Source organism: Euwallacea similis, chromosome 24, assembly GCF_039881205.1.
Source record: "Euwallacea similis isolate ESF13 chromosome 24, ESF131.1, whole genome shotgun sequence".
NCBI classification, from domain to species: domain Eukaryota; kingdom Metazoa; phylum Arthropoda; class Insecta; order Coleoptera; family Curculionidae; genus Euwallacea; species Euwallacea similis.
Window position 1 is genome coordinate 2,628,352 of NC_089632.1, and position 24,094 is coordinate 2,652,445.

A 24,094-nucleotide genomic window follows, 5' to 3' on the forward strand; every position below is an offset into this window, starting at 1 on the left:
AATATTCTCTAAAACTTTCTTTATTTAAAAAAATAAAAATGTTTCGTATGGTAATCGGGATTCCTATACATGTAGAACCAATTTGGGACACTCCGTGTATTGCAATATATTATTAAAACACAAACGTTGTTTTATTTTTTATATTTTTGGTAGTGAAAAGGTGAAATGTTGAAGGCGGAATAAAGAGCCAACTCCGTCTACAGCATTTAAAATATTTCAATCTCTTTAACAACGTAACGTAACGGAAATACTCAAATTCTGCCAATGGCTTTTTCTACCTTAATTGACGATAATGTCTATGCAGCTGTTAGTTTTAAGGAGTTCTTGTATGGCACGGAAAAATTACAAGATTGGTGCCACTTATCTGTCCACATTCACACAGTTTATTGTGTTTTTATATGTCAAAATTCGGTAATTTTGTAAATTGAGGAAACAATTTATTTTATTCTAAAATTTCTAAGAAGTCGGTAGTTATAGTGGAAAAATGCTATTTGCTATGATACACGTTGCGAATCGTGAATTGAGTTTCATTTAAATTAATTTATACTGTTTTTGTTTTATTCCAAGAAATGGGAAAGGAAAACTGTCGTTACCGTTTTAAAAATACATTTTATTAATAGTAATATCATCATCAAAGACAAAAATCCAAAAAGTCTATTTATATTACACGAAACAGCTAAATATACATATACAAAACAGCTACGAGAACATAATAATGAAAAAAAATATAAAAAGTAATCAAACATTATAATAAAATGTTCAAAAGATCACTCAGAATGGCTTCCAAGAAAATCTGTTGAAAGCTCATCGGGAGATCCGTTTTATAAGCCAGTAATACAACAAAAATACTTATATGTTATGCCAAATTAGCTAAAAAAAGAAGCGCAGGATAACCGTTCTGAGTGAAAATCCCGGCAAATGGCATTCACCAAGGTGCAAACCGGTATTTACAGCAAAATCGCTATTGAATATTTAACAAAAGACAGTGCTACATAATTAAGCCAAATATATTTACAAAGAACTCAAAATAATAATTCACGAAGCCGTCGAAATAATAAGTAAAACCGTCTCAAAGAAAGATTTAATAATTCTCAATTCTCTTGTGTAGAACACCAACCAATCAACGATTACAAACATGAAATTAAAGTGGTCAAAGTCGTTTTTTGTACAAAATCCTAACTAATAGTAAAAAGATACTATATTCAGGTTAAAAAAATAGGTTAAATATTCATTTTGCGGTTATTAGATTACAAGTAAAATGATCGTTACAATTTGAGGAAGCATTGAATATGATCATCGAAAGTTAATTTGATGCAATACAGGGCATTGGTTATAAAAAGCGTCTTCATGTATGTGCGATGAAGGGTCCATAGGGTGGTAAGCTCATGTACAGGGCATTCCAAGTAGGACCACCCCTATTTTTTGCATCACCTCGTATTTTCACCTTGGTTCATAAAAATAAGACGAAGGTATTCTTAAACTTAGTGGCAGTTCATATCCGTTTTCTGAAAATATATAACTTTCTGACATAGACCACTCTGGTAGGAGTCCGTAATGCTCCGTACATAAACGGATGATATTTTGCTATAATGGGAGGATTCATTATAACGGCGTTCACGACTTTTTAAGTTGTTAGGCCAACTAACTGACCCGAGAATAACAGAAGACGTACACAGCCCCTCAAGGACTTTTACGTATTATTGAAATTCTTAGTAGCTTACGTACATATAATGTACAATGTTTTCGACCGTTAAAAATGTGGTATTTTCATTTTTTGAGTGTACCTTGAAATATTTTTTAGTTAATAAATGCTTCGGAATTTGGAGTTGTCTTGCTAATAAATAAAAAAGCGATCATTAATCATTCCCAATGCACTTCGAAATGGTACCAACTTTGTACTATACTTGTTCCAAAGCGCCCTAAATTGGCACTTGACACATATTCAATGTTTTTTTATAGTAACATATTTTTTCTTTGAATTACAAATATGATTTTTTGATGTCCACAGTTAGTTATTTCACTGGTTCACTATTCGTTATATAATCATAATTAATGAAATTTGAATGATTCGATATAAGACGTACATGTACAACATGTACGTCACATGTACGACAGTCATGTACACCTTATATAGAATCATCATTAAAATTTCATCAATAGAGTACATACTTTCATACTTTCTATATACTACATAATTTTTCTCTACATACATTCTATATTAGCATTCTTTCAGAAGAACTTTTTGTTAATTTAACAAATATAAAGTTTCGTGGTCTTATCTCTAATTGTTTTCCTCCTGTACCAAACATTTATTCTTGAATCAAATAACGGGAGCGTTACCAGTATTTAATGCGCATGCATACGTGTGTCATTTTGTCCAATTTAGTTTTTCTTCTTAAATTTCGTCTATTCACATTTTATGCCACTATAATGGGTACATTTTAATGAAGCAACAACTTTAATGGTTAAACGATACTTGAATGTGAATATTAATATTATTAGCATTCATGCGAGTAACCTTTATTACAAATATTAAAATTTGGCATAATTCGCTCCGTTACATAATTGCATGCGACCGATAAAACCGTCGTCTCATTCGTCTGAAAAATCTTATACATAATCAACTTGAAAAAATTGGTTTTAAAATCATAGCAATTCATCTAGGTCTAAAGCACCTAAATGAGGGAAGATGACTGGTGATTATAGTGCATTGTAAGACTGCAAATTAAAGCATCTTTCCGGATATGACGAATGTCAACATCAAAGTCAATTAGGGAAATGTAATTTTTCGAACGCATGGGATTTCGGCTTTACACTTGAAACACATTTAGCAACTGAAACGTTAGAATCAAATTTCAATTAAGTGGTGTTTGAGATATTAGGGCATGCGCACTTCAAAAACGTTACACTCCTGTTCGATTTTTTTTTTTTGGTCTCAACGTAAGTGCATAAGTTTAAACTAGCACTGTGCATTACTATCTAAGAGATATGTGGGTAAGTCGAGCAGTTGCTTTTTTCCTATAACGTTAGTGTTAAAAAAAAATTAACCATTATTTACAGTAACATTATATTTTTGAATTTTCGTGTTCCAAGGTGCATCTTCGATGACTTGTATTTTTTTTTAAATTTTGCATTACCTAACTATTAAACTTACACCAAACATGGCTTACCATCCCATAGATATACTCAGACCCTGTATTGGTCAACATTACTTGGAGGAAAACACGACAAATTCGGCAATCGCTTGCACTGAAACAGTTTGAAAATTGTCATAAAAATTATTATTTTGAAGTGACCAAACGACTTGTAATTATAATAAAATTGTTCGTAATGAGTCAGGAAAGAAAATTCCTGTTTTTAAATGACATTCATAATAGTTTTCCAGAAAAAACCTGTTCCTGCCGCATTTTCTTAACCGACTCCCCTTCTCTAACCCAGGACCCACTACATTCGAAAACAAAAAGACAATTATTAAAAGATGCAAATTTGTTTAAACCAAAATAAAGCCTCCTTCTTTGAGAAAATTTAACGCTCTCTTTCACTGTAACGAAACGCTACAATTGATTAAATCAGTAAATCATTATTATCTAACAAATCTTAACGGTTCCGACGCAATATACCGACGTTCCCCTGATCGCAAAGCAAACTAGTATAAATATAACTACTATAAATAGGGATTTGGACACGCCGTATACTTAATCATACTATCAGTCAATAGCCTAAAACCTAATATAACTATTTAATTATCGTAAATAGAGAGACTCAAAGCGCAAGCTATCGATACTAATTAATTTTAATCCCATAATTCGACAAGTACGCGTTTTTTGTCGTTGTTCACTTTGAGTCCGTCTAAAACGTTCACTGAAAGAGAAATCTACTATCATACAGAATGAGCGAGCGCGCGAAAATAACGGGTAATAATTGCTTTAAAGGAAAATTCATAGAACCTCGATGGGCTCCTCTTCATTGGGTTGCAAGTGCGTGGGCTCGGTATCCTCTTCGGAGGCTATCCACTCGGCAAAACCTGCGTCCACCAGCCTTCGATTCAGGAATACTAGTTCCTATAGTTCAAAGGTGCTTAACAATTTTTTTACAGAACTTGATGAAGCAAACTTACTGTATGATTGGGTACAACATAACACAGGACTAAAGGAATCCCGTCGGAAGTGTAATCCGCCACTTGCGTGTAAATTACTGAACCTTTGGTAATTTCGGCAACAAAGGAATAGGCGGCATCAGGCCATGACCCGTCCTCTGCAACGAAGTAATTTTTATTTATTATTCGCTAAAATAAGCAAAAAAATTTAGTTATTTTTTACTAAGCCGCTTACCTTGGATATTTTTTCCTTGTAAAATAATTTATGTAATTGTCCCAGGTAAATTGCTACTACATTATACCAGCAAAAACATTTTCCTGTGGAAAAAGGACTTCACTTACCGCGCTTGGATTTAACGTTGGCCAAAATGCACTCGGCCGCCTGGAATGGCAACAGCATAAAGTCCTGCCTGATTTGCCTAAGGTTGTTATTATCCACGTGGCCGTAGCCACCATAATCGAGGAATTTCACGTAGGAACTGTCTGTCTCCTCGTCGCTAGAGAGAACCATTACCCTGCACCAGGAATCCATAGAGAACGCCGAGCAAACTGTGTTCTCTGCAAAAAAACTTTCTCTCAAATACTAAAAGAATTAGAGAATCACGGTACTACCTGGAATGGGATAAGGTAGTAAAGGAGATTCCTGCTTGCTGTAGCACATGTTCATGTACCCAGTTAGTTGACTGAGACTGGGAAAGGTGGGATGTGTCGGTTGTTGCATAAACAAATGGCTGGGGGTCACCATGTAGCTTAGGATTGTGTCATTGTTGATGCCTTCAATGAGTTTCAACTGGAAAGGCACTTAAACTTGCACACAAATACAACAAAAGGAATAACATAGTGAAGAAAACTTAAGTTTCAGGTTAGAATGCCTGAGAACTGGTTCCTCAATGTCCAATTAGGGAGCCACAGCTGTGAGATAACATTTAACTGACAGATGAATAGTTTTTCAAATTGAAATGGAAACTTAACGAACAGTTGAAGTAAATCAGTTAACTTAAACCCCTTTGGAATTCGCACAAACCATTGACTTCATATGCAGTTTTAGCAGGATATCGAAAAACCGGCCCTGAGACCATAAAAAGTTATCACTCGGTTGTTTTACTTACGTATAAATAATCGGGAATGAGAGAAACCGTAGGAATGACTGGGGTCAAGTGTACTTGCTCCAAAGTGACTTCCAAATATTTCTTCAGTGGAAATTTTTCTCGGATCATCTTCAAAGCATTGTCTATTTCGGTCCGAGTTCCCTCGATTGTACATAACTAGAGGCAGGTTAAATTCAAACAGTTTCTTTTGAAAAATTTGTTCACTCAAGTACCTTTAAACGATTATTAGTTGGATGTCTATTAACAAACACTCGGGCGTTGGACTTGTCTTTCACGTGCTGCACAAAGCAGCCCTGTTTACCTATCAGCTTTCCCACCAAATGTTGGGAAATCACGAAATCGTAAGTGACGGATACAGTGGAATTGTTGGTTAATTGTGGGGTACGCGAAGGTGGTGGGGTGGCCAAGTCGCTTCCGCCTTTTCCGCTATCACTGGAACCCTAAAATAATAATATGTATGTAAACATCTGTTAACGATATTTTTGAATCAATCTGGGCCCCTTCTGTTACCCAAGACAAAGACCCATTCAGTTGTTTAATTTTGAGCCTGTTTTGAGTTAAGGAAATTGTAATAATATCCCCAGCTTTGAAAGAAACTAGAAGCAGATAGAGATTAAGGACTGGCAATTTTTCAATATCTTACAACCGAAATTGTTATTATACGTACATCGAAATTGAAGTATGGCCCTTTAACAGTTTGATAATTGAATATAAGTTTTATTTCCTATTTTTCAAACGACGTGATTTCTTGTGGAAAGTAGCAAAATTTGCAATATTTTCATTCAATCTCTGAACTATTTTATGGTAATTGATGAAATTAGTTAAGGGGCGAATTCCATGAAGTAGCTATACGACTCTGCTTGAAATGAATTAATTTATGCTAAACCTATACCAAATAAAGGAAAAACCTTCTACAATTACTGGCAACTGGTGGGGAGTTCAATCACTTCAGATCACTAGACAGGGTCGAAAAAATTGGGAGACAATGAATTAACTAACGACCTACTATAACTGGACACAGCAAACAATTGCCGGCATTCCACTGAAATGGTCCCATTTTTTTAACGAAAAACTGCCATGTATTATTGTCCTTATGACCCCATTTTGTCGCCACAAATACGTCACGGGTCGGCACAATCGGGATATATAAGAAATAAGAGATCATGGTGACATCACTGCGATGTAGCCATAACAAAAATCATTTCCGTGCATTCAGGGACAGAGACACGCAAGAATCATGATGACTAAATTTGAACATCACTTGGGCTTGAAGTAAATAATTTCGTACAATCTGAACGAGATTGTTGACAGCGAAAACATTTCATTAAATTATAGAATGGCGAGGCAATGAGGTCATGAGATAGATGTAACGTATAGATGAATAAATTAGTGTTTCATTAATGTCTAGATTTGAAAATCTACCAACAAACTTGACCGAGACGCGCAGCGCCAACACTAGCCATAACCTTGAGACAGTATCTTCAGGAAATCTTCCACGGTGTAATATGAATTTATAAACTGAATGAATTCTATAATACGTTGGATTTGATGTCTGCTACGAAAAATTACTAGCTGACATGAATCTACCATGCCGTTAATTAAATCAAAGATTAGTTTTCTGCTAAAAAGATTAAAGATTTGAGCTCTCAATATGCTCAAATTGCGTATTTTTCAGCATAAATATTGTAAATGATGTATATACTACTGTTCAGAAAAATGCTAGAAATTGACAAAATGGGTCAAGAAGTGGAGCATCTAAATGAAAGTGGGAAGTACTTATCCGTCATGGAAAGAAGCAGAGGACCAAGTGACATTTTCCAACCTGTTATGACGTTGGTAATATCAATACACGGGTGCAAATAAAACTGGTTTCTAATCTGTCTGAATTATTTATGAGGGAACAGAAGCACTGCTGCTTCCTATTGAATAAATTATATTTTCAGTAATTATTAGATAAAAAAATAAATGTAATAATGTTGCTAAAGTCTTGCGGAAATGGACAAACACACTTAAAACCTAAAAAAGTATTCTTACCATATGGCAATATTAGGTTAAGTAGGCTACCTAATAAGTAGGCGCTTTATTCATTGATATCGGCAAACTAAGCCTCTACAGCCACCTTTCATCAATGATATTTTTTATCTGCAATTGAGTGGATTTCTTATCAATTATGCAGAACCGATAAAACCAGCCATTTTATGTAACCGTCACCAACAATAAGAAACAGAAAATATCAATTAGAAATTTTGTTTGCCGTAATATTATTTTTTCCAAGACCTGATTTATGTATACACAGCCTCTAACGTGAACTAATAGTCTACGGTTTTTGCAGATTTCAAAATTTCTTTTATTGTCAACTAACCTCGCTATGATTATCCGACATACTGCTCAAACTGGGACTAGCTAACATGACATCAGATGGGCTATGATTCGCTGAATCCCGTCCGGAATTTTTCCGATGAATCTTATGAGGGCTGACGCATTCTTGTGCGTCTTCTGACTGTTTCTTTTCTGCCTTTACGGCGGAATTCTTCATTGCTTTTTCCTTGTCGATGGATATCTGTGGAAAAAGATTGAATTATTTTAAACCAACAGCAATAGAGTCCGTAGTAACATAATCCTTAATATATAAGGCCTTTGAAAAAAAAGTTGATTGAAACATGGAGAGCCACTAGCAGAGATGTTCTCCAGCTAGAAGGGAGTCTCCAGACAAAAAATAACTGTATCTTTAAGAAAGAGTGATATATAAAAAAAAGTATTATATATTACTCTTTAAAAAAAGATATTAAAATATTAATTGTACACTAATTTGCCAATAATTTGAGTATCCTTGATGGGTTTTTTGAAAACTGGCTTAACTAGAGGACGTCTTAAGACCCGTGGGAAAAATACTCTTAAGGACACATTTATTAACCTTTGAAACGGTAGGCAAAATTTATTTATACAGACTTTTAGTAAAAATATTGGTACTTCGTTTTAAAACGAGCTTTTTTGTGGTTTTGAAATGATGAGTTATTTTTAGAATTTCTCTCGTAATTACTAGAGGCATGTGAATCTATGTGATGATGATAGCAGAAAAATCCAGATACAACAATTTGTTATTAGTATTTATTTTATTTATGCCACTAGCATCCGCATACCGAATGAAATGATCATTAAATTCGTTAGGTAATGCAAGTCATCTTCGGAAAGCCGATTTTGTTAACAAGATTGATCGTTTGTTGGTTTACTTATTAATTTCCATATAGTTTTTGAATCATTATCAGCAGCGTTCACTCGCTCTTTAATTGTATAATTTTTTGCTTTATTTAAAACCTTTTTATCTTGCTTTTGTACATTTGCATAGTATTATATATGCCATTACATTGCAGATTTCGATTTGTCGCCCCTAAATCTGAGATTTAGCTTAAATGATGCCATTATAAAAGAAATAATAACATATAAACGTTGTAAATAAATGACTTCGACTCCATGTATTTGGCACACCGTCAAATTTTGGATTAAGCTAAGTTGTTAATCGTAATAGATGGCATGTGGTTGTACAAAGCTGAAAATTTTACGGTAGAATTTTGTGCAAGAACATTTAGAATTATCCTGTATGGTTTTCGTCAACATCTAAATAACATAATACTGCCCCATTGGCGAATGGTTTTCATGTCATCCTTTAGCCTGAACAAATGTAGCTCATTTGTCCAAACTAAATCCCAAGCTCATGTTCTTTGTGTATTCCCAAATTCAGATACATTTAAGAGGTGGGTGATTTTATACCGTCTGTTACGGAGAGAGCCATATAAATACCCACGAGTCTTTCAAAGGATTATTGATATTGGGACCAACGATAAACACAAGTTCCAGGTTTCCAGGAACTGTATTATGACAGTTCTTAGGATAGCTCAACGACGATTTCGTCGTTTAACCTTTGACTGGCAGCTCAACTAAGGGGACAGCCTTTTATTCATGGTTAATGTATGGTACCCTTACCTCTAAGTTACTTCGCATGCGTTTTAGAAAGACATTCAAGAATCTTAGGGCCACCAAATCAATTTATTAGCAACTTGAAGATACGTCACAGGTCTGCCCAAAGGTCTCCACTTAGGAGGAAGCTTTTAGCAAAATCTAACTCTTTTCTAATTATCCAATCTTCTATTTACAGTAATATCATCAACTCAAATTTACCTTTAATACAGTCAATTCTTGCTCCACATTGATGATGCCGCTCTGAGCCATCATCTTAGAAGCCTTCGCCTGCTTTTTCTTTCCTTTACCCCTTTTAGGGGTGGAATTCTGGATTAACTCGTTGGTTTTCCCCGCTTTCTCGCCACTTTTAGTAACCACAACACAATGCTCAAATGGCTCTTTCTTGATGGGAGTAACTTCAGCTGGTTTTGACACTTCTTCACTGGATTCCAAAATTTCAATCGGTTGGGTGGCCGAATCAGGATTGGCGATTGGTGAAGGAGAATTCGCCGCAGACTTCACAGGGGAAGATGTGCCTGATGGAGTTGATGAAATCTTGTTCGGAGAGTTGTACTGGGTTTTCATAGATTTGATCTAAAAATGAAATTGTAAAGACCAGGTGCATTCAGTCAAGATTATTCTGAATCTTCCTAAGAAACACACGATAGCAAGATGATAGCTTACCTTTTCAATTTCTAGATCCAAGTCCTCATCGGATATAATTACAGGGCTGGATTTGGACGATTTCAAGTCTCGCGGGTAGACAATGTCAATGGGCGCAGTATCCACGCCACTCAACGACCTGTTGAACTTAGTCGGTGTCGTCACGGGTGAATTCTGATGTAAAATCTAAAAAATCAGTCGCAGATATTTGGGAATAAATATTAATTTTACGAAAATTTTTACCAAACCTACCGAATTCTCCCTTGGGATGGATAAATCCAGCAGCTCGGACCCCTCAGCTGGCCCCACGTGCTTCTCAACGTACTCCTCCTCTTCTATGGGCTTGGAACCCCCTGTGTCACTTGGAGCTCCAATTCTCCTCTTTTTGTACCACAAATAGCTGAGAAGAACGGCAACAGAAGGCAAACTCCACGCTAATAATTGACGAATTGGGGACGGGGCCATAACTTGATCGATCCACGATTACTGGGCCGAAAATGAACAATACAATCCTGAGAAACGAAACAAAAACCATAATTAATTTCGCCAAAAATGTTGGAAAAAGTGGTGACATAGCTTAATCGTATACCCTCCCTATAGGGCAGTCCAATTGATGCCTTGTTACATTGTAAACCATTAGATTTTTATGTTATAAATTTTTGCAACGGTTTGTCACATTGTGTAAATGGTCAGCTAAATGATATTTATTACCGGAAAGCTCTGCATACTAATGGTCACCATTATACATATAAATTTGAATAATTATTTGAATATTACTAAATACGTAGGTAAAGTTAGTTCAAATTAGTATTGTAATATTTGCACTAACATGTTAGGATTTACGTCTAGGTAAATCCCACATTTGCTTCGGTAAACCTCCAAGTTTAACCGAAGTTATTCCCATCATCGCAAATCTACACAACAATCATTTTAACAGTATACGAACAATAAAAATAGTGTTCCCCAGTCAAGGGCGATGCGTAACTAAAATTACATCAATGACGACTGGTTTATTTATTTTTAATTTTCTCAAACTCGACTTTCCCTACTACGACTTCTTTATACATGCTAGAATTGTGCCTCAAATTTAATTGAAATCGTAGTAAATTTAGGGATGACCAGTAACAATTTTAGAGCTGAAGAAATCAAAGAAAATTTAAAAAAAAACCAAGAGCCTCTTTTGCCCAAAACTCTTTTTTTTTTAATTAAAAGATTATCGGCCTTCTTATGGTAAAAGTCTGCTGATGGGTGGCAGTGCCATGCTTCATAAATTCCATACCGGTTTTTAACCCACAGTGTTGGCGAACGTGTTCCTGTTCTTGGCAGACGCAGATACGACTAACTATACCATCATTAATCCTCTAATTACCAGGTGGTTCCGTTAGCGGGTGACTTATTGCGACCGACAGCATGAAGATTTTTTCGCGAGCAGTTTTCCTGCTAAAAAATCTCATAATTGCACGCTTTTAAACAATCGGTTGAATGGAAAGCGATATGGGAAGCCTGTGAAGTGAAATATAAAATAAACAATGCGAATCGAAGAGAAAATTTAAAGGAGTGCAAAGGAATATAGTGAAAAATCGATAAGTTTACTTTACACGAAACGAATTTTGAATAGTTTCACATGAATACTGACTAATATGATCCTCACGTTTAGATTTTTTTCAAGTTAATTCTTATTTTCTAACAGAAATTTGATTAAAAAGCACAGACTTTTTGCTATTTTGTTTAGTTTTTCTAATTTGCAATTTTTTATTAACTAAAAAAATTTATATTTCGATTGAAAAGATTTTATTCAACACTCCAACAAATCTTAAATAATTTGAGGAATTCCCATCAGAACGCCTGTGATATTTAGATGTCGTGGTCGTGGTAAACATTGACATAATTTACTCTTAATATGCCCTTGATACTTAGCGGCATTGGCGCGATGTTTAGACGACTTTTTTACAGATTTCATTTGATTTTCTGTTACCTCGTCATCGACACTAAGGATCATTGGTGTAAAATGTGTTTTACAGAATTCTTTCAAAGAATCCTGAAAACTGTAGTCAAGTCCCAGTTAGTGCGCTCTTGTTGTTATTCGCGTGGGTTGCCTTCAGCATGTTTTGATTGTAGAACATTTCCAACAATACTTAAAATGATTTAACTTCCTATTAGTGCGAACTTGGCACGCACAGTCATTGGTGTGGAGTGCTCTTGTTGATGCGGACACTAGGAGAAAAACAGTATTTATTTTGAAAATTTACCTCGGAACTATCAAATACTTTACCAAATGGGATTTTCATGCTAATAACAGATAGATGGAGAAATATAAAGACCAAAATTAATTTAACGGTCATAAGTTAACATAAAACAACCGACAATTGACTTCCACAATTGCTCTAAGCACAGCAATTGCACTTCTAATCTGACACGAATTTTCTTGATTTCCAATCTCTTTGTGTGCATATGATAGACATCAACAAATCAGTGATTTTTGAAATAGTACGTGATGAGCACTAAAACCGCACCGCTGCTTCGATCCTTTGCGAAGTATTGGCGTTGTCTGTATACACATGATTTAAGACGTATGTGGTTGGCTAGTGATGACTCATCACGTTGGTGGGTGAGTAAAAATGACGGGGTAACTGTCATTTTAATTGAAACCCACCAATCCCATCATTTCGAAAATGTCACAACTGACACATAGACATTTCTAACCGCCAATAGGATTTCATTGCGTCTATTACCTTTACCGTCATGATCATGCATTTTCATGGTATTGATATTTATTTTTATTGACACGTGTCATATCTCATTTTAAAAGCTTAATAAATTTTCAAAATCAGCGAATTCGATTAAACCCTTTCACGTGCCAACGTGTCAAACCTTACTTCTTGAGCGTTTGATACCGTCATGCGTGTGTTAATTTTCACTAGAAGTATTCTATGACAATCAAACTTTTTATTAAAAATCGGTTATCCACATAAATTTTACACGGCCAATAAAAAACGTTTCATTAACACAGAGAGAATTTTTGGAAGTATTCGCAGACTTTCTTATGACACCCTGTATATTTAACTGAATATTACTCGGTGAAATAATAGATCGTAGAAACCCTGACATTACGCACCTTCCGCAAAATATGCATAAACATATAATCGCTTCCCGATGGTGAAACGATTTTTTGGAAGTAACCTTTGTAGAATTATAATAATCCTGTTCCTGTTGATCTCTTTCTTCTATATCGCAAATTACAGCGTAATCATATAAAATTAACGGAAATGACTGTGCTTTATACTGTTGTCACAAAACATGAAATATTATGTAGCTATCAGATATTTGCTTATTTGTGTTTTGAGCGGAAGGTAAACAAACATATCGACAAATTTGAGTAAAACGATCTGTCGAGAGTGAATTTCCTACGAATTTGATCTGGCACGATTATAAGAAAGTAGTAAAATATGTAAAGGTGTTAGCCATATTTACAATTAATTTGGCCCAATTGATGTTGAAGCGAGGCATGCATCGAGATTCCGGTTCTGTTCTACATGAAGATTTACATCCGGGTTCGGCGACTCTTGCCGACTCTAAGGCAAGTTTAAGTCTTCATATTTTTGGCCACTTTTACCACGTACCTGAAGGATAGAATCGAGAGCCAGTACCACCGTCTGTATTTGCTTTTCGGCGATTGGATCCGCAGAAATTGCTTGACCTTTACGGGTTCTAATAACCTGCTTCTCATTATGTTCAATCTGTATCGATTAATAAGAAAGTGATGAGTTGTGGAAGGCTTTTTTCTGGTTTGACGTATAGCTCAGTAATTCCGCTATTTCTCCTTTGCTCGGATTGATACGATGTTTCCGTCACGGTTATTCACAAAGTAGTGATTCGCTATACGATTCTTGCCTCATAAAATTTGTTCAGAACACCAACTCAAAGCAGCGTGAAAGATTCTGTATCACCTGTTATATCATCGACCAGGTGCAAAAGGCTTGTTTGCCTACTTAATTCCTAATTATTTTCTGTAATCGACTACCTAATCTCAATCTTTAAAGTATTTGCTCATTATTGAAAGATCATTACGTAGGATGGAGTTGGTAATATCTTTACAACCGTAAAGATTACTTTTAGTACTTTTCTAAGCATTAAATTCCAATGATTAAAACACACAAAATAATTCGTATCCTAATATTGCATCCAAAAAATGTCGACGAACATAATTGTCTGAATTGTTGTTTTTTACAGATTAACAAAGTGATACGTAATACTTATTTACATTACGAGTTTAGTAAGCGCCTTCTTACAGTACGATTTTTTTACGGACGAGCCATAAGGAGCTGGGTCTCGACAATCTCAACAAGTAGTGCAACTGTAGTAACAAGATCTAATAGATATATGTATATGATATTCGTATTTTACACGAGCACGAAATACTATAGATATCTTATGAATATGATGTTTGTGCACGAACCACAGGCGAGTCCAACAGGTCAAATGAAGAGAAAATGGTCAGTTTGTGAAACATAAAAGGCATAAAGTGCTATAAAAATCATAAAAGTACTTAAAACTTCAAAATTTTATACAACTATGAAGGGTATATTAAGTACGTAGCCAAATTCAAGGGGTGATTCTTTGAGTGATTTTAAGACGAAAAGTTTATATAAACATAGGTCCGATACCACTTCGTTATTAAGATAAGGGATATCAAATTTAAAAAAAGTTTTTCATGAAAATCTTAATAATTCTTTAGCCGATTTTGTTAAAACTTGACAGAAGTATTTACGGTTATTATTGTTATTTATAGGCCATTGATTTTTTTAAACTTTTATATTTTTCCATATTAAACAGCTAAAAATACAACTTGATGCAAAAAAATTCAAGAGACAAAAAAATCGTGTTTTTAGTTGTTTGATGCGAGAACAATATAAAAATTAAAAAGTCAGTGACGCCTCAATAACAATAACTATAAATAACACTGCAAAATTTCAACAAAATCGGCTAAAGGATTATTCAAATTTTTACGAAAAAACGATTTTAAAAAAAAGTTTGACCTGTATCTTGAACACGAAGTATTACCGGACCTATGTTTATATAAAGTTTTCATCTTAGAATCATTTAAAGAACCGCCCGTTGAAGTTTGGCCATGTACTTAAATAACACTCTGTATGTATGTCCCTTTGTTTATCCTCGCTTCTCTGATACCGGTATGATGTCGTGGGGAATAAGTTCTCCCACGACGCCCTACTAACTAACCTAAACTAAACATAACCAACCGAGATAATAATTGCGAAAACAAATTTTAACACACACGTGTTATACAGAGTTCTCCACTAAGCGCGCGTCGGACGAATACGGCTTTATTTATAGTCTTTTTCGAAAATTCTTTTTACAGTTATATGTACGACCTTATAAGGTGCATTTTAAAAATATTTTCATTTATTCAGGGGCTGTCACAAAAAGATACAACAAAAAATGATTTTTTTTTGCTTTTAATGGAACACCCTAATTTTTATTGCATTTTTGGATTCTACATTCAATTTTAATACAAGTTTATTAACACATTGGCATCCTTAGAATTAAATTTTTTTAAGATATGTGCAATCGATTGTTGAAAGTGACAGTTATAGATGTTTGCAAAAATGCACATTGTTAACAAACGAAAAGGTAAAAAGGCGCGCTTAGTCTACAACCCTGTATATGAACATATTATGTGTTGTTCTTAACAATAAGTTAATTAACTTTTACGTTTGTTCTCTAAAAGAGATAAAAGGTGTTAATTGCAGCAATAATATTCAAAAATATATTACAAAATGTTAAAAGCATCGCCAATTGTCCATTATGAAAATAGCCATACGCAGGTCTATACCGACTTTCTGCTGCGACGGTCCGGATTCGAGTTCCGATGGGGTACGCCTTATTTATATTATTTTTTTATATATGATCCATATCCTGGGAAAAATCTTTAAAATTCTTAATGCCCTTGCATGTTTGTCATCCTCGCCTGAGGCTCATGCGCAGCATTCCACGCTTGTACGTCAAAGAGTTCCTTTCCTTGCCTCTTAGTCCATCTAATTTACAAAGGATTTGTGTTTTTCTTTCATGTCACAATTCATACAACAATAAGAGGTTAACACAATGTTCTTTGAAAAAATGGCAAACTCCATATTTATTTACATTCGCCATTTATTTTTATAAAGTTATGACCGTTTACATGCTAAAAACTAAACGGTGCAGCCATGGTTACGGCAATAGAAAAATGTGTCATTTAAGTAGTGATGAAAACGACTGCAATTTGCTTCAGAATGTAAAGGTTGCTTAGCAACAACATAATAATATCAGGTAGTGTAAACTCCGATTTTCCGGCCGCAAATCGGGATCGTACAGCACAAGGTAAATAGATCTCTGGACGTATGAAATAAATTATCATCGGTACTCGGCTCGATTTTATTACTTTTTTGGTAATCCACAAGCAGGTCAGAAATCAACTGAGGGTCCTCAATAATGAATGAGTGAACATACAATTGTTGCCTGGTTGTAAACTTCTAGGAAGATTTTATTACAGTATTCAACTCGGGGACAAAAAGATACCTATACTTTTACCGTTAAAGTGCATTGCATTATTCGAGATATCGAAAGTCGCTGTTGTTAGGGCGGAAAAAAGCCAGAGAAAAATGTAGAAACCACTGGTTGACGTTGCGTCATTACCATAGATCCTGCACCACATATCAATGGGAAAAAAATCGAAAGTGTGATATTTAATTAATATCAGGCGTGGAAAAACTTACGTAAACAACCATTACCGGCCGGAGAAAGAAGGTCATCCGGTTAAGATTAAAAAAATTGAAATGAAAATTCAAAATATGCAAACGGGCTTCTAATTGGTATTGACAATGAAACTCAGAGATTATGTATCATAGCCTTACTAGCTAAGCAGATATATAATTTCGGCATTTGATGACATGACATACAGGGTGTTTTGCAGAAGACATTATTATTGTTTAACAGTATGTGTCATGGTCTGAAATGGAAATATATGGATTAAGTGATTACTGGAATGACGCTTTCCATTGGATCAAATACTCTTTTATCCGCCCCAACTTTTTTTAGTACTATTATCTTTTATACTATTTTTTCTTAATTTTATTTTTATACTATATTTATTACCATTCTTTTATATTCCTATTATATACCACTTTTTTAATACTATTTCTTTCTGCAAAAATTCAATTCTCTGCGCAATTTAGTATCTTTTTGATCATTTCCATTTTGCTATATAACTGATACCGCTTTTAGAGTTGTTTGTAAAAATATCAGGAAATACATGCCATTTCCTTATCGAGATAATGGATCTTTAAATTATAATGAAAACGGGGAGTTTTATCCCATATTTTTTCATTGCAAACGATTCTAAAACGGTGACAGCAAGACAGTAAAATCCAGAGGACCAAAAATTTTCTAAGTAGAACAGCGAATTCGGTTTTTCGCAAAAAAATGGCTCCAGAGAGCACTAGAAAAGGGTTAAGAAGGGTAAAAAAGGTATTTGGCCTCATTGAAAGTACCATCCTGTAAATTTTAGTAATTACTTGATTCGTTCAGATGCGTAAATATTCCCATGCCAAAATTTCTACTAAATATTTAAAAAACTCTTTGTTATGGGCCAAATAAAAAAAATCAGTGAAACCTTGAGACTCCTTATATTGAAAATTATATTCTTTAACACGTTGACTGCGTTACATATCTTCGGGGCACTGTATTATTGCAATAATACAGTGCCCCGAAGATATGTAACGCAGTCAACGTGTTAATAATATATGAACGAAGTTTTTTTCCCATGAGGTGGGAACTACCCTGTATTGAAACTGGATATGCAATTCTTTCTAAAATATTTCTACCACTATTTTGAGCAGCTTATGAGGAAGTTGTCGACCAATTATGAAGACTACAAAAAAAAACTATAAAAATTTATAGTTGGAAGCACCTTTTATACAACAGGTAGTATTTTTTCTACTACCTGAATTTTTTGGTACTTAGTAGCGTTCTTGCCTTGAATGGTTTTTACTACCTGCCACTCTTATTGAAGAATTATAGAATGACGTGAAGAATAGTTAGACCACTGGAAAACATAAGATATTTATTGCTCTAATTCTACAGTTACCAAAATTAAAATATTTTTCTTTTAAAGTACCACTACACAGGGTTAAAAAGAATCGTGATTTTTTAAATTTATTATCTGTAACGTTTCCAATTTTGCGTAAACTCTATAACAAACATTATCTAACACTGTCGAAAATTCGAATTTATAATGTGTCATTAAATTTCAATAATTCTTAATTTCATATTTAAATATTTTAAAGAACAATTTTATGAATTCTAATTTTAATCTTGATTAAAATAAAAAAGTAACTGGATTTAAATATTTCAACCTGGCCACCATAAGAGCGAGACACAAGTGCTGCTGAAAGCTGAAGCTGAAGTAAATTTTATGACGTTGTCAAGTACAATTGACCGAAATAACTTCAATATATCCCATCAAACATACCATCATCAAAACAAGAGAAAAGCTCCTAAACTGAAGTGCAACAGCTGGCACGCCGCAAATTACCACGCGGTCCTTGGCGAAACGACCCGTTCCAGTTTAGTCGATAGATGCCGCCTCCGTCTTTTCACCCTTAATTAACCACCACTCGACGAAAAACCACTGAATTCTGTCAATTTTTTTTGACAAACTCTTCTAGCTGTGTATTCGCGTTCCGGCTGTTTTCTCGCATCTACGTTGACTTCGTTCACCGGCGAACAGATTTTACCACGTGGACGTGTTGGTGTTCGCGGACGAGGAGCGTTCTTGACAACTTGAAAGACTGGACCTGCGCCGTGGACCGCTCTAGATCAAGGCCGAGCAAGAAATTAATAGAAAGGAGTGCGACGGCGATTGGGAGGAGCTGCGTTGCCATGCCGCCGCAATAGAAGAGAAATTTGGACGAAATCGCTCCTGCGGGAGAAAAACGGGAGAACGGGAATAAGCTTTGACGCATTGGAATTTTTGATTAAATTTATCTTTGGGAAGAATTGCAGAGGCGAATAGACGAATTTAATTCGCGACAGGCAGGTGAAAATCTCGCAAGCGCACCCCCCTATTTACTAACCATAGAACTAGACAAAAAGGCGACCGAACCTAATAGGGGAATAATCGAGTTTGCGGGGCTTATGTAGAGGAACGGAAAACGAGCCGGACCCCAGAAAGATTATGAGCTGACCTCCGGCAATAAAACAAAAGAGGATCAATTTATAGGCTATACAGAAACAGATTGGGCAGAAAATAAGGTGATCGTAAATCTAATGGTGATGGATCTGTTCCAGTTCAAGAGTTTAAGAATTACCTGGGCATCATGTTTTTCATCACTCTTTTCCGACGACTTTTCCCTCTAATAAACTATTTCCCTTAAATAAAAGGTGGCTATTCTTTTTTACGGAAGAAGCCTGAAAATTCGAATGGCCTTGTAAAAAAACAATTCCAAAACTGACTTCTGCCAAATTAGTATTTTCAGAAAATTGATGAAGGGCTCCGCAGGATGTGACAGATTTAAATACTGGCTAAACTACTATAAAATTTAAAAAGGTTCAAGTATTCATAACAGTATGTGAAGATAATTAGAACTGCCTGAATTGATAAGCAACAAAATGTCCGGCAACCTTACGCAGCACACATCGACACTTACCATTTAATTTTAAGGATTTACATAAACAGAGTATGACTAATGTTCAGTATTGTCCTACACATGGTGGCAGATATAGAGAAGAGTAATAGCATTGATTTGCATAAAGTAATTGTAAAGGGTATTAGAATATTTTGATTAGGTACCAGATTGTACTTTTTAGTATTAAGCAAAGGCAATATATTTCTCAAGCGATGTCCTACCCAAAGCTTCAAATTATTTGTCGGGAATGTGACCATGTGATGGGAAGATGACCAATAAAAAAACCCAATGCTGCATTGTGTGGGAAGTTAGGCGAGAACACACCAAATCCGCTTAAGACCTATAGCATCGATGTGCCGTGGCAAAACACAATCGTTATCCGAGACTAGATAAAAGATTAACCCGGGGCCCTCATACAAAAGCTACCGCCGGTAACGCCATGGTGGTTATGGGTTCACTATAACCCCTGCTTAAGAGAAGAAGCCACATCTCCATAGGGCGAAAGTAGCGGCTGATAAAGTTCATTATGCGCCTAATCCTCGTATGAATCGACGGCATAACGATATGTCGCAGAATGTCACCTTAGATAGAAGTTATTAACACCATTTACCGCCTCTTAATAGAGGCGAATTCTCGAATGTTCATTATCAACGAAGACGTTAGTTTGGTCTATATGGGCACTCAGTACGGAACTCGACCAGAAGCAAAGCCGAGATAACCTTCAGAAGCGCTGAAGCACATCCAGATGGGTTTCTTCGGCCACTAGTGAACTACGCACCATAGCCCAAAGTAACTCGAACATAGAAGTGTCCGTGGTACCAGCTGTCTCAAGATATATCAGACCGCAGCCAGCGCGGCTGAAGGATTTTGAAGTGTTTTTAAGGGAACAGAGGATTCATGGACATTGGGCCCCAAATCCTCATATTGCAGAGGTTTTGTTAATGGGTAAAAATTTCGCAAAGGCTGGATTAACAAACTCAAGAATGGTCTCATCGAGAAGATTTATTTTCCCCGGGGTAGCGTCTCCCAAAAAATGGGAAGTTACTCCAAACAGAAATATCCCTTAAGATGACTGTTTAACCCCTGCATAGACCTTTATGTTTATTGTCCATTATACTTATTGCCATGTAGTTTTAATTATGTGTTATTCATTGAATAGAGTTGCTAGCTAAGAATGGCTAGGCAAGGATTATCCGTTTTTCTAATGAATTCTGCCCCTTTGGAAATTTTCATTCTTTTCTTTTTTTGAAAATGTGTATTCTTTTGAAATGACATTAATTACTCTAATCGATAGATATGGATTTTAGGCTGAGCCTGAATACTATTATTAAGGCTCTGAAACCGTGAAAATTTAATTTGAAGAAAGCTTTATTTCGGGTAAGCTTCAAAATCGCGAAATTCCCTATCAATGTAATAAAATAAAATGGATAGGTGTAATAGTCAATATCATGGAATCTAAAATCCAGTGCAGACTGATAGAGGTTATCAAAGCTACTAACATGACTTGGCTTCTTAAGGCAATTGTTCTTCAGATTAGTTGAGGTTTGGCACCGAAAATTTGAAAAATATTTGAAATTGGGCAGGTTCCCCCACTTCGAAAATTAAGAACCTTTTGAGGTGATATTGGTATGAACTGTGTATTGATCCTGAATGTTTCCATTGAGGCTCAGGAATTTTAAAAATACTATTTGAAAAATATAGTTAAAGAACTATCATCTAAGAACGGGAGGCCTAAAGTCATTTGCAGTAGTGACCCCATGGAGAAAAAGGGAGATATATACCTGCCATAATTTTAGCCCAAAAATGTGGATATAAGTTTCTGTGATTTCAACAATTATTAATACTTTTCAAGAAAGAAAACAGAGTTTTTTCCAAAAATATTAGAAAGTAAAGGTCTTCTGTTAGTTTCAGTTTAGTGAAAACTGGCCGCATAACTCTTAAAAGATAACCTAACGGCTTTTCATCAAAATGTAAGATTTCAGATCTATGAAATTAATCTTTTCGAGTAGGATGGCAACAAAACAATAACGAAAGTATTTTTAAAAATGTTTTTCTTGATAATATTTTTCAATAAGATTCTCATTATGAATTCCTTTCATCTATGGTTTGAGATATAACCTATAACTTCTGTTAATGGAACGCTATTGTTCATAGAACAGAATGTATCAAATTCAAATGTAACCATTTGGTCCTCGCCAATGTTAACAGATGTCTACTTTTCCTCGACTTCTCGAAAATTTTATTTATGAACCATTCACACTATCTCATTAGTGTTTTTAAACTGAAGTTTTCTCCATTAAGTGGAAATCACCTTGAATAGAAACTAAATATGCAATTATTTATAAAACATTTCTACCAATATTTTGAGCTGTTTTATGATGAAGTTGGCTCCAACTTATAAAGATAGATTACAAAAAACTACAAGAAATTTGTGGTACCTATCTGGTGTAGTAGCCATATGTTTTTATAAATTAGTTACACTATATCTCATTATTGCTTTTTCTGAACTGATTCAACTGGTATTATTCCAAATTAGTGTCAAATTAATTCAATACATCAAAATGTTTCAATTTATCTTAATTTTAAAACTCACCGAAGCCACAGGAATTAAGAGTAAAACAAACCTGCTTTAATCGTCTGCGAATTAAACCTATAAATGGCTAATTATTACCGAACGTAATCCAAAATATATCGCCGACCCGTTTGATAAATCCACGATTTTTAAATCAACCTTTAGTAGATTAAGTATACAGAACTTCGATTAGGACAATGTATCGATACTTTATGTCATCAACGCATTTTGTCGGTTATTTTTTTCAGTTTTTATCAACATTATCTGTAGATTAATACAACCATCATCAGAGTGCGTTCCCCGCCAAAAAAAAGAAATCCCGTCGATCGCAAGTTTGATGCAATAATCAAACGCAGATATCAAGTTTCTTGTTCATTATTTTAAAATTTCAGCTTTTTGTGTGATAATTTAGCTCAGCAAAAATACAATCTCGACAATGAAGCACTGCAATGCGGCTGTTCCTTGAATGCGCCCAATGATAAAAATAATTCTCAATGCATCAGCTATTTAAATTAACTAATTACTGACGCCACCTTTTCAATGGAGATGTGTGAATTAAACGAATCATCGACTATTTTTGAACCACCATGGGAACCCATAAATCACCCAATCGCATTTTTGGACAAGGCCAATACAATTTAAAACCACTTTACGCTAATATTCCAATGAACGATCTCCGATGCGAAGAATTCATACTGCTTTCACATTTTTCAAACTATCCCTAGCGAATTCGAGCTGCTTTTCTAATGATTGGCACAAGTGGGTTATTGAATTGAACGACATATATTATTATTTAGACGTCATAATTGAGGGGGAAACTGATATTTCGTATATAGAAAATGTGTATAAATTGCATGATATTTAAAGTTTAACCACATCCTTTGCGATACAACAGAGTCTCAAACACACGTGGATGTTATCTTCAGCGTCCATTATATTAACCCGGTAAATGCAATATTAAAAATGTAAATGAACGCGGCATTATGTAAGTACTGTAGCGTGGCCAGCAGTGACAAGAATGCGATAAGAGAGGAGTCATCAACTCCATTCCCTCCTGCGGGCAAAACCTGTATAAAAACGTTCATTCTTGCTTCGGCTAAAGACATTGATTTATGCTTAATTAGGAAAGACTTGAATCAAGTCGGGGAATTTAGAAATAGCTTTAAAAACACTAAATTCTGATGCTCACCATTCAACATGTGTTAAGCTAAAATCTTTTTCTTTCTTACGGCCGGTTCTTCAATATCCTGTAAAAGCTACATGTGAAGTAACTTAAAGCCAAGGGTAACCATCGAAGTGTCGCTGTTAAGTGCGGAAATCTTTCAATTTGTATCGTACCCTAAGATATACCCCCTCATGTTATGAAGAACGTTGTTGCTTTTAACGGAATACCCATCCGTTTATTCTCACTATGGTGGCGATTACCCCAAATAATATTTATTAGTGTACCTAATCTTTTCCTTTGTTTTTCGATTTGAATTCGATTGTACTGATTTATTCCAAGGCAGAACTGTAGTGCCAATTTCTACCACATTTGGAAATGTATTTTTGGCGTGCGGCTAGGCTAAGTAGTTCCTGGCTTTGCTGTTCCAAAGTTATGATTTTATCATGGCTTTAAAAAATAATTAATCTACGAGTTAGTTGCTAACCTACAGCTATCGTTCCCTAACTGGACATTGAAGAATTAGATCCTTAGGCACTAGGATTGGCATGTTTGAATAGAATGATTATGTCTATTGGGATAAACCTGATTCAACTAACCACTGGTTTTAACCCGGTTCAAGTCGTTTTCGTCAAAGTAAGTTTCGTATATGTAACTGTCTAAAATGGTCCAAATCGAATTAAAATACAACGAGGCAATAAACAGTTTTATCAAAATAATTAATTCCTTAGCCCTTTTAGAGCCGTCCCTGGATTCAGATCAAATTGACTCCATGATGAGTAATTGAAGCTTTCGTAAATTTTTTACGTCCAAATCAAGTTCTCCAATGGCACATAGAAAACTCCTAATTTGGTT

The 24,094-nt window shown here is 35.1% G+C and overlaps 1 protein-coding gene across 2 annotated transcripts in view; it reads right to left on the reverse strand.

Moving 5' to 3' along the window:
• Positions 1-589: 589 nt before the first annotated feature.
• Positions 590-24,094, reverse strand: part of spoon (spoonbill) — a 32,833-nt gene continuing 9,328 nt past the window's right edge. Inside the window, exons 1-11 of one of the 2 annotated variants that reach the window (XM_066401954.1) lie at positions 18,350-18,504; positions 10,078-10,337; positions 9,847-10,011; positions 9,382-9,756; positions 7,568-7,765; positions 5,418-5,645; positions 5,206-5,361; positions 4,709-4,886; positions 4,439-4,654; positions 4,118-4,254; positions 590-4,061 (exon numbers count right to left, since the gene is read on the reverse strand). In XM_066401954.1, the coding sequence (XP_066258051.1) occupies positions 3,939-4,061; positions 4,118-4,254; positions 4,439-4,654; positions 4,709-4,886; positions 5,206-5,361; positions 5,418-5,645; positions 7,568-7,765; positions 9,382-9,756; positions 9,847-10,011; positions 10,078-10,290 (1,989 nt within the window). In that variant the 5' untranslated portion in view covers positions 10,291-10,337; positions 18,350-18,504 and the 3' untranslated portion in view covers positions 590-3,938. Of the gene's footprint in view, positions 4,062-4,117; positions 4,255-4,438; positions 4,655-4,708; positions 4,887-5,205; positions 5,362-5,417; positions 5,646-7,567; positions 7,766-9,381; positions 9,757-9,846; positions 10,012-10,077; positions 10,338-18,349; positions 18,505-24,094 lie in introns of those variants that run through there. The other variant, XM_066401953.1, reaches the window with a different exon arrangement.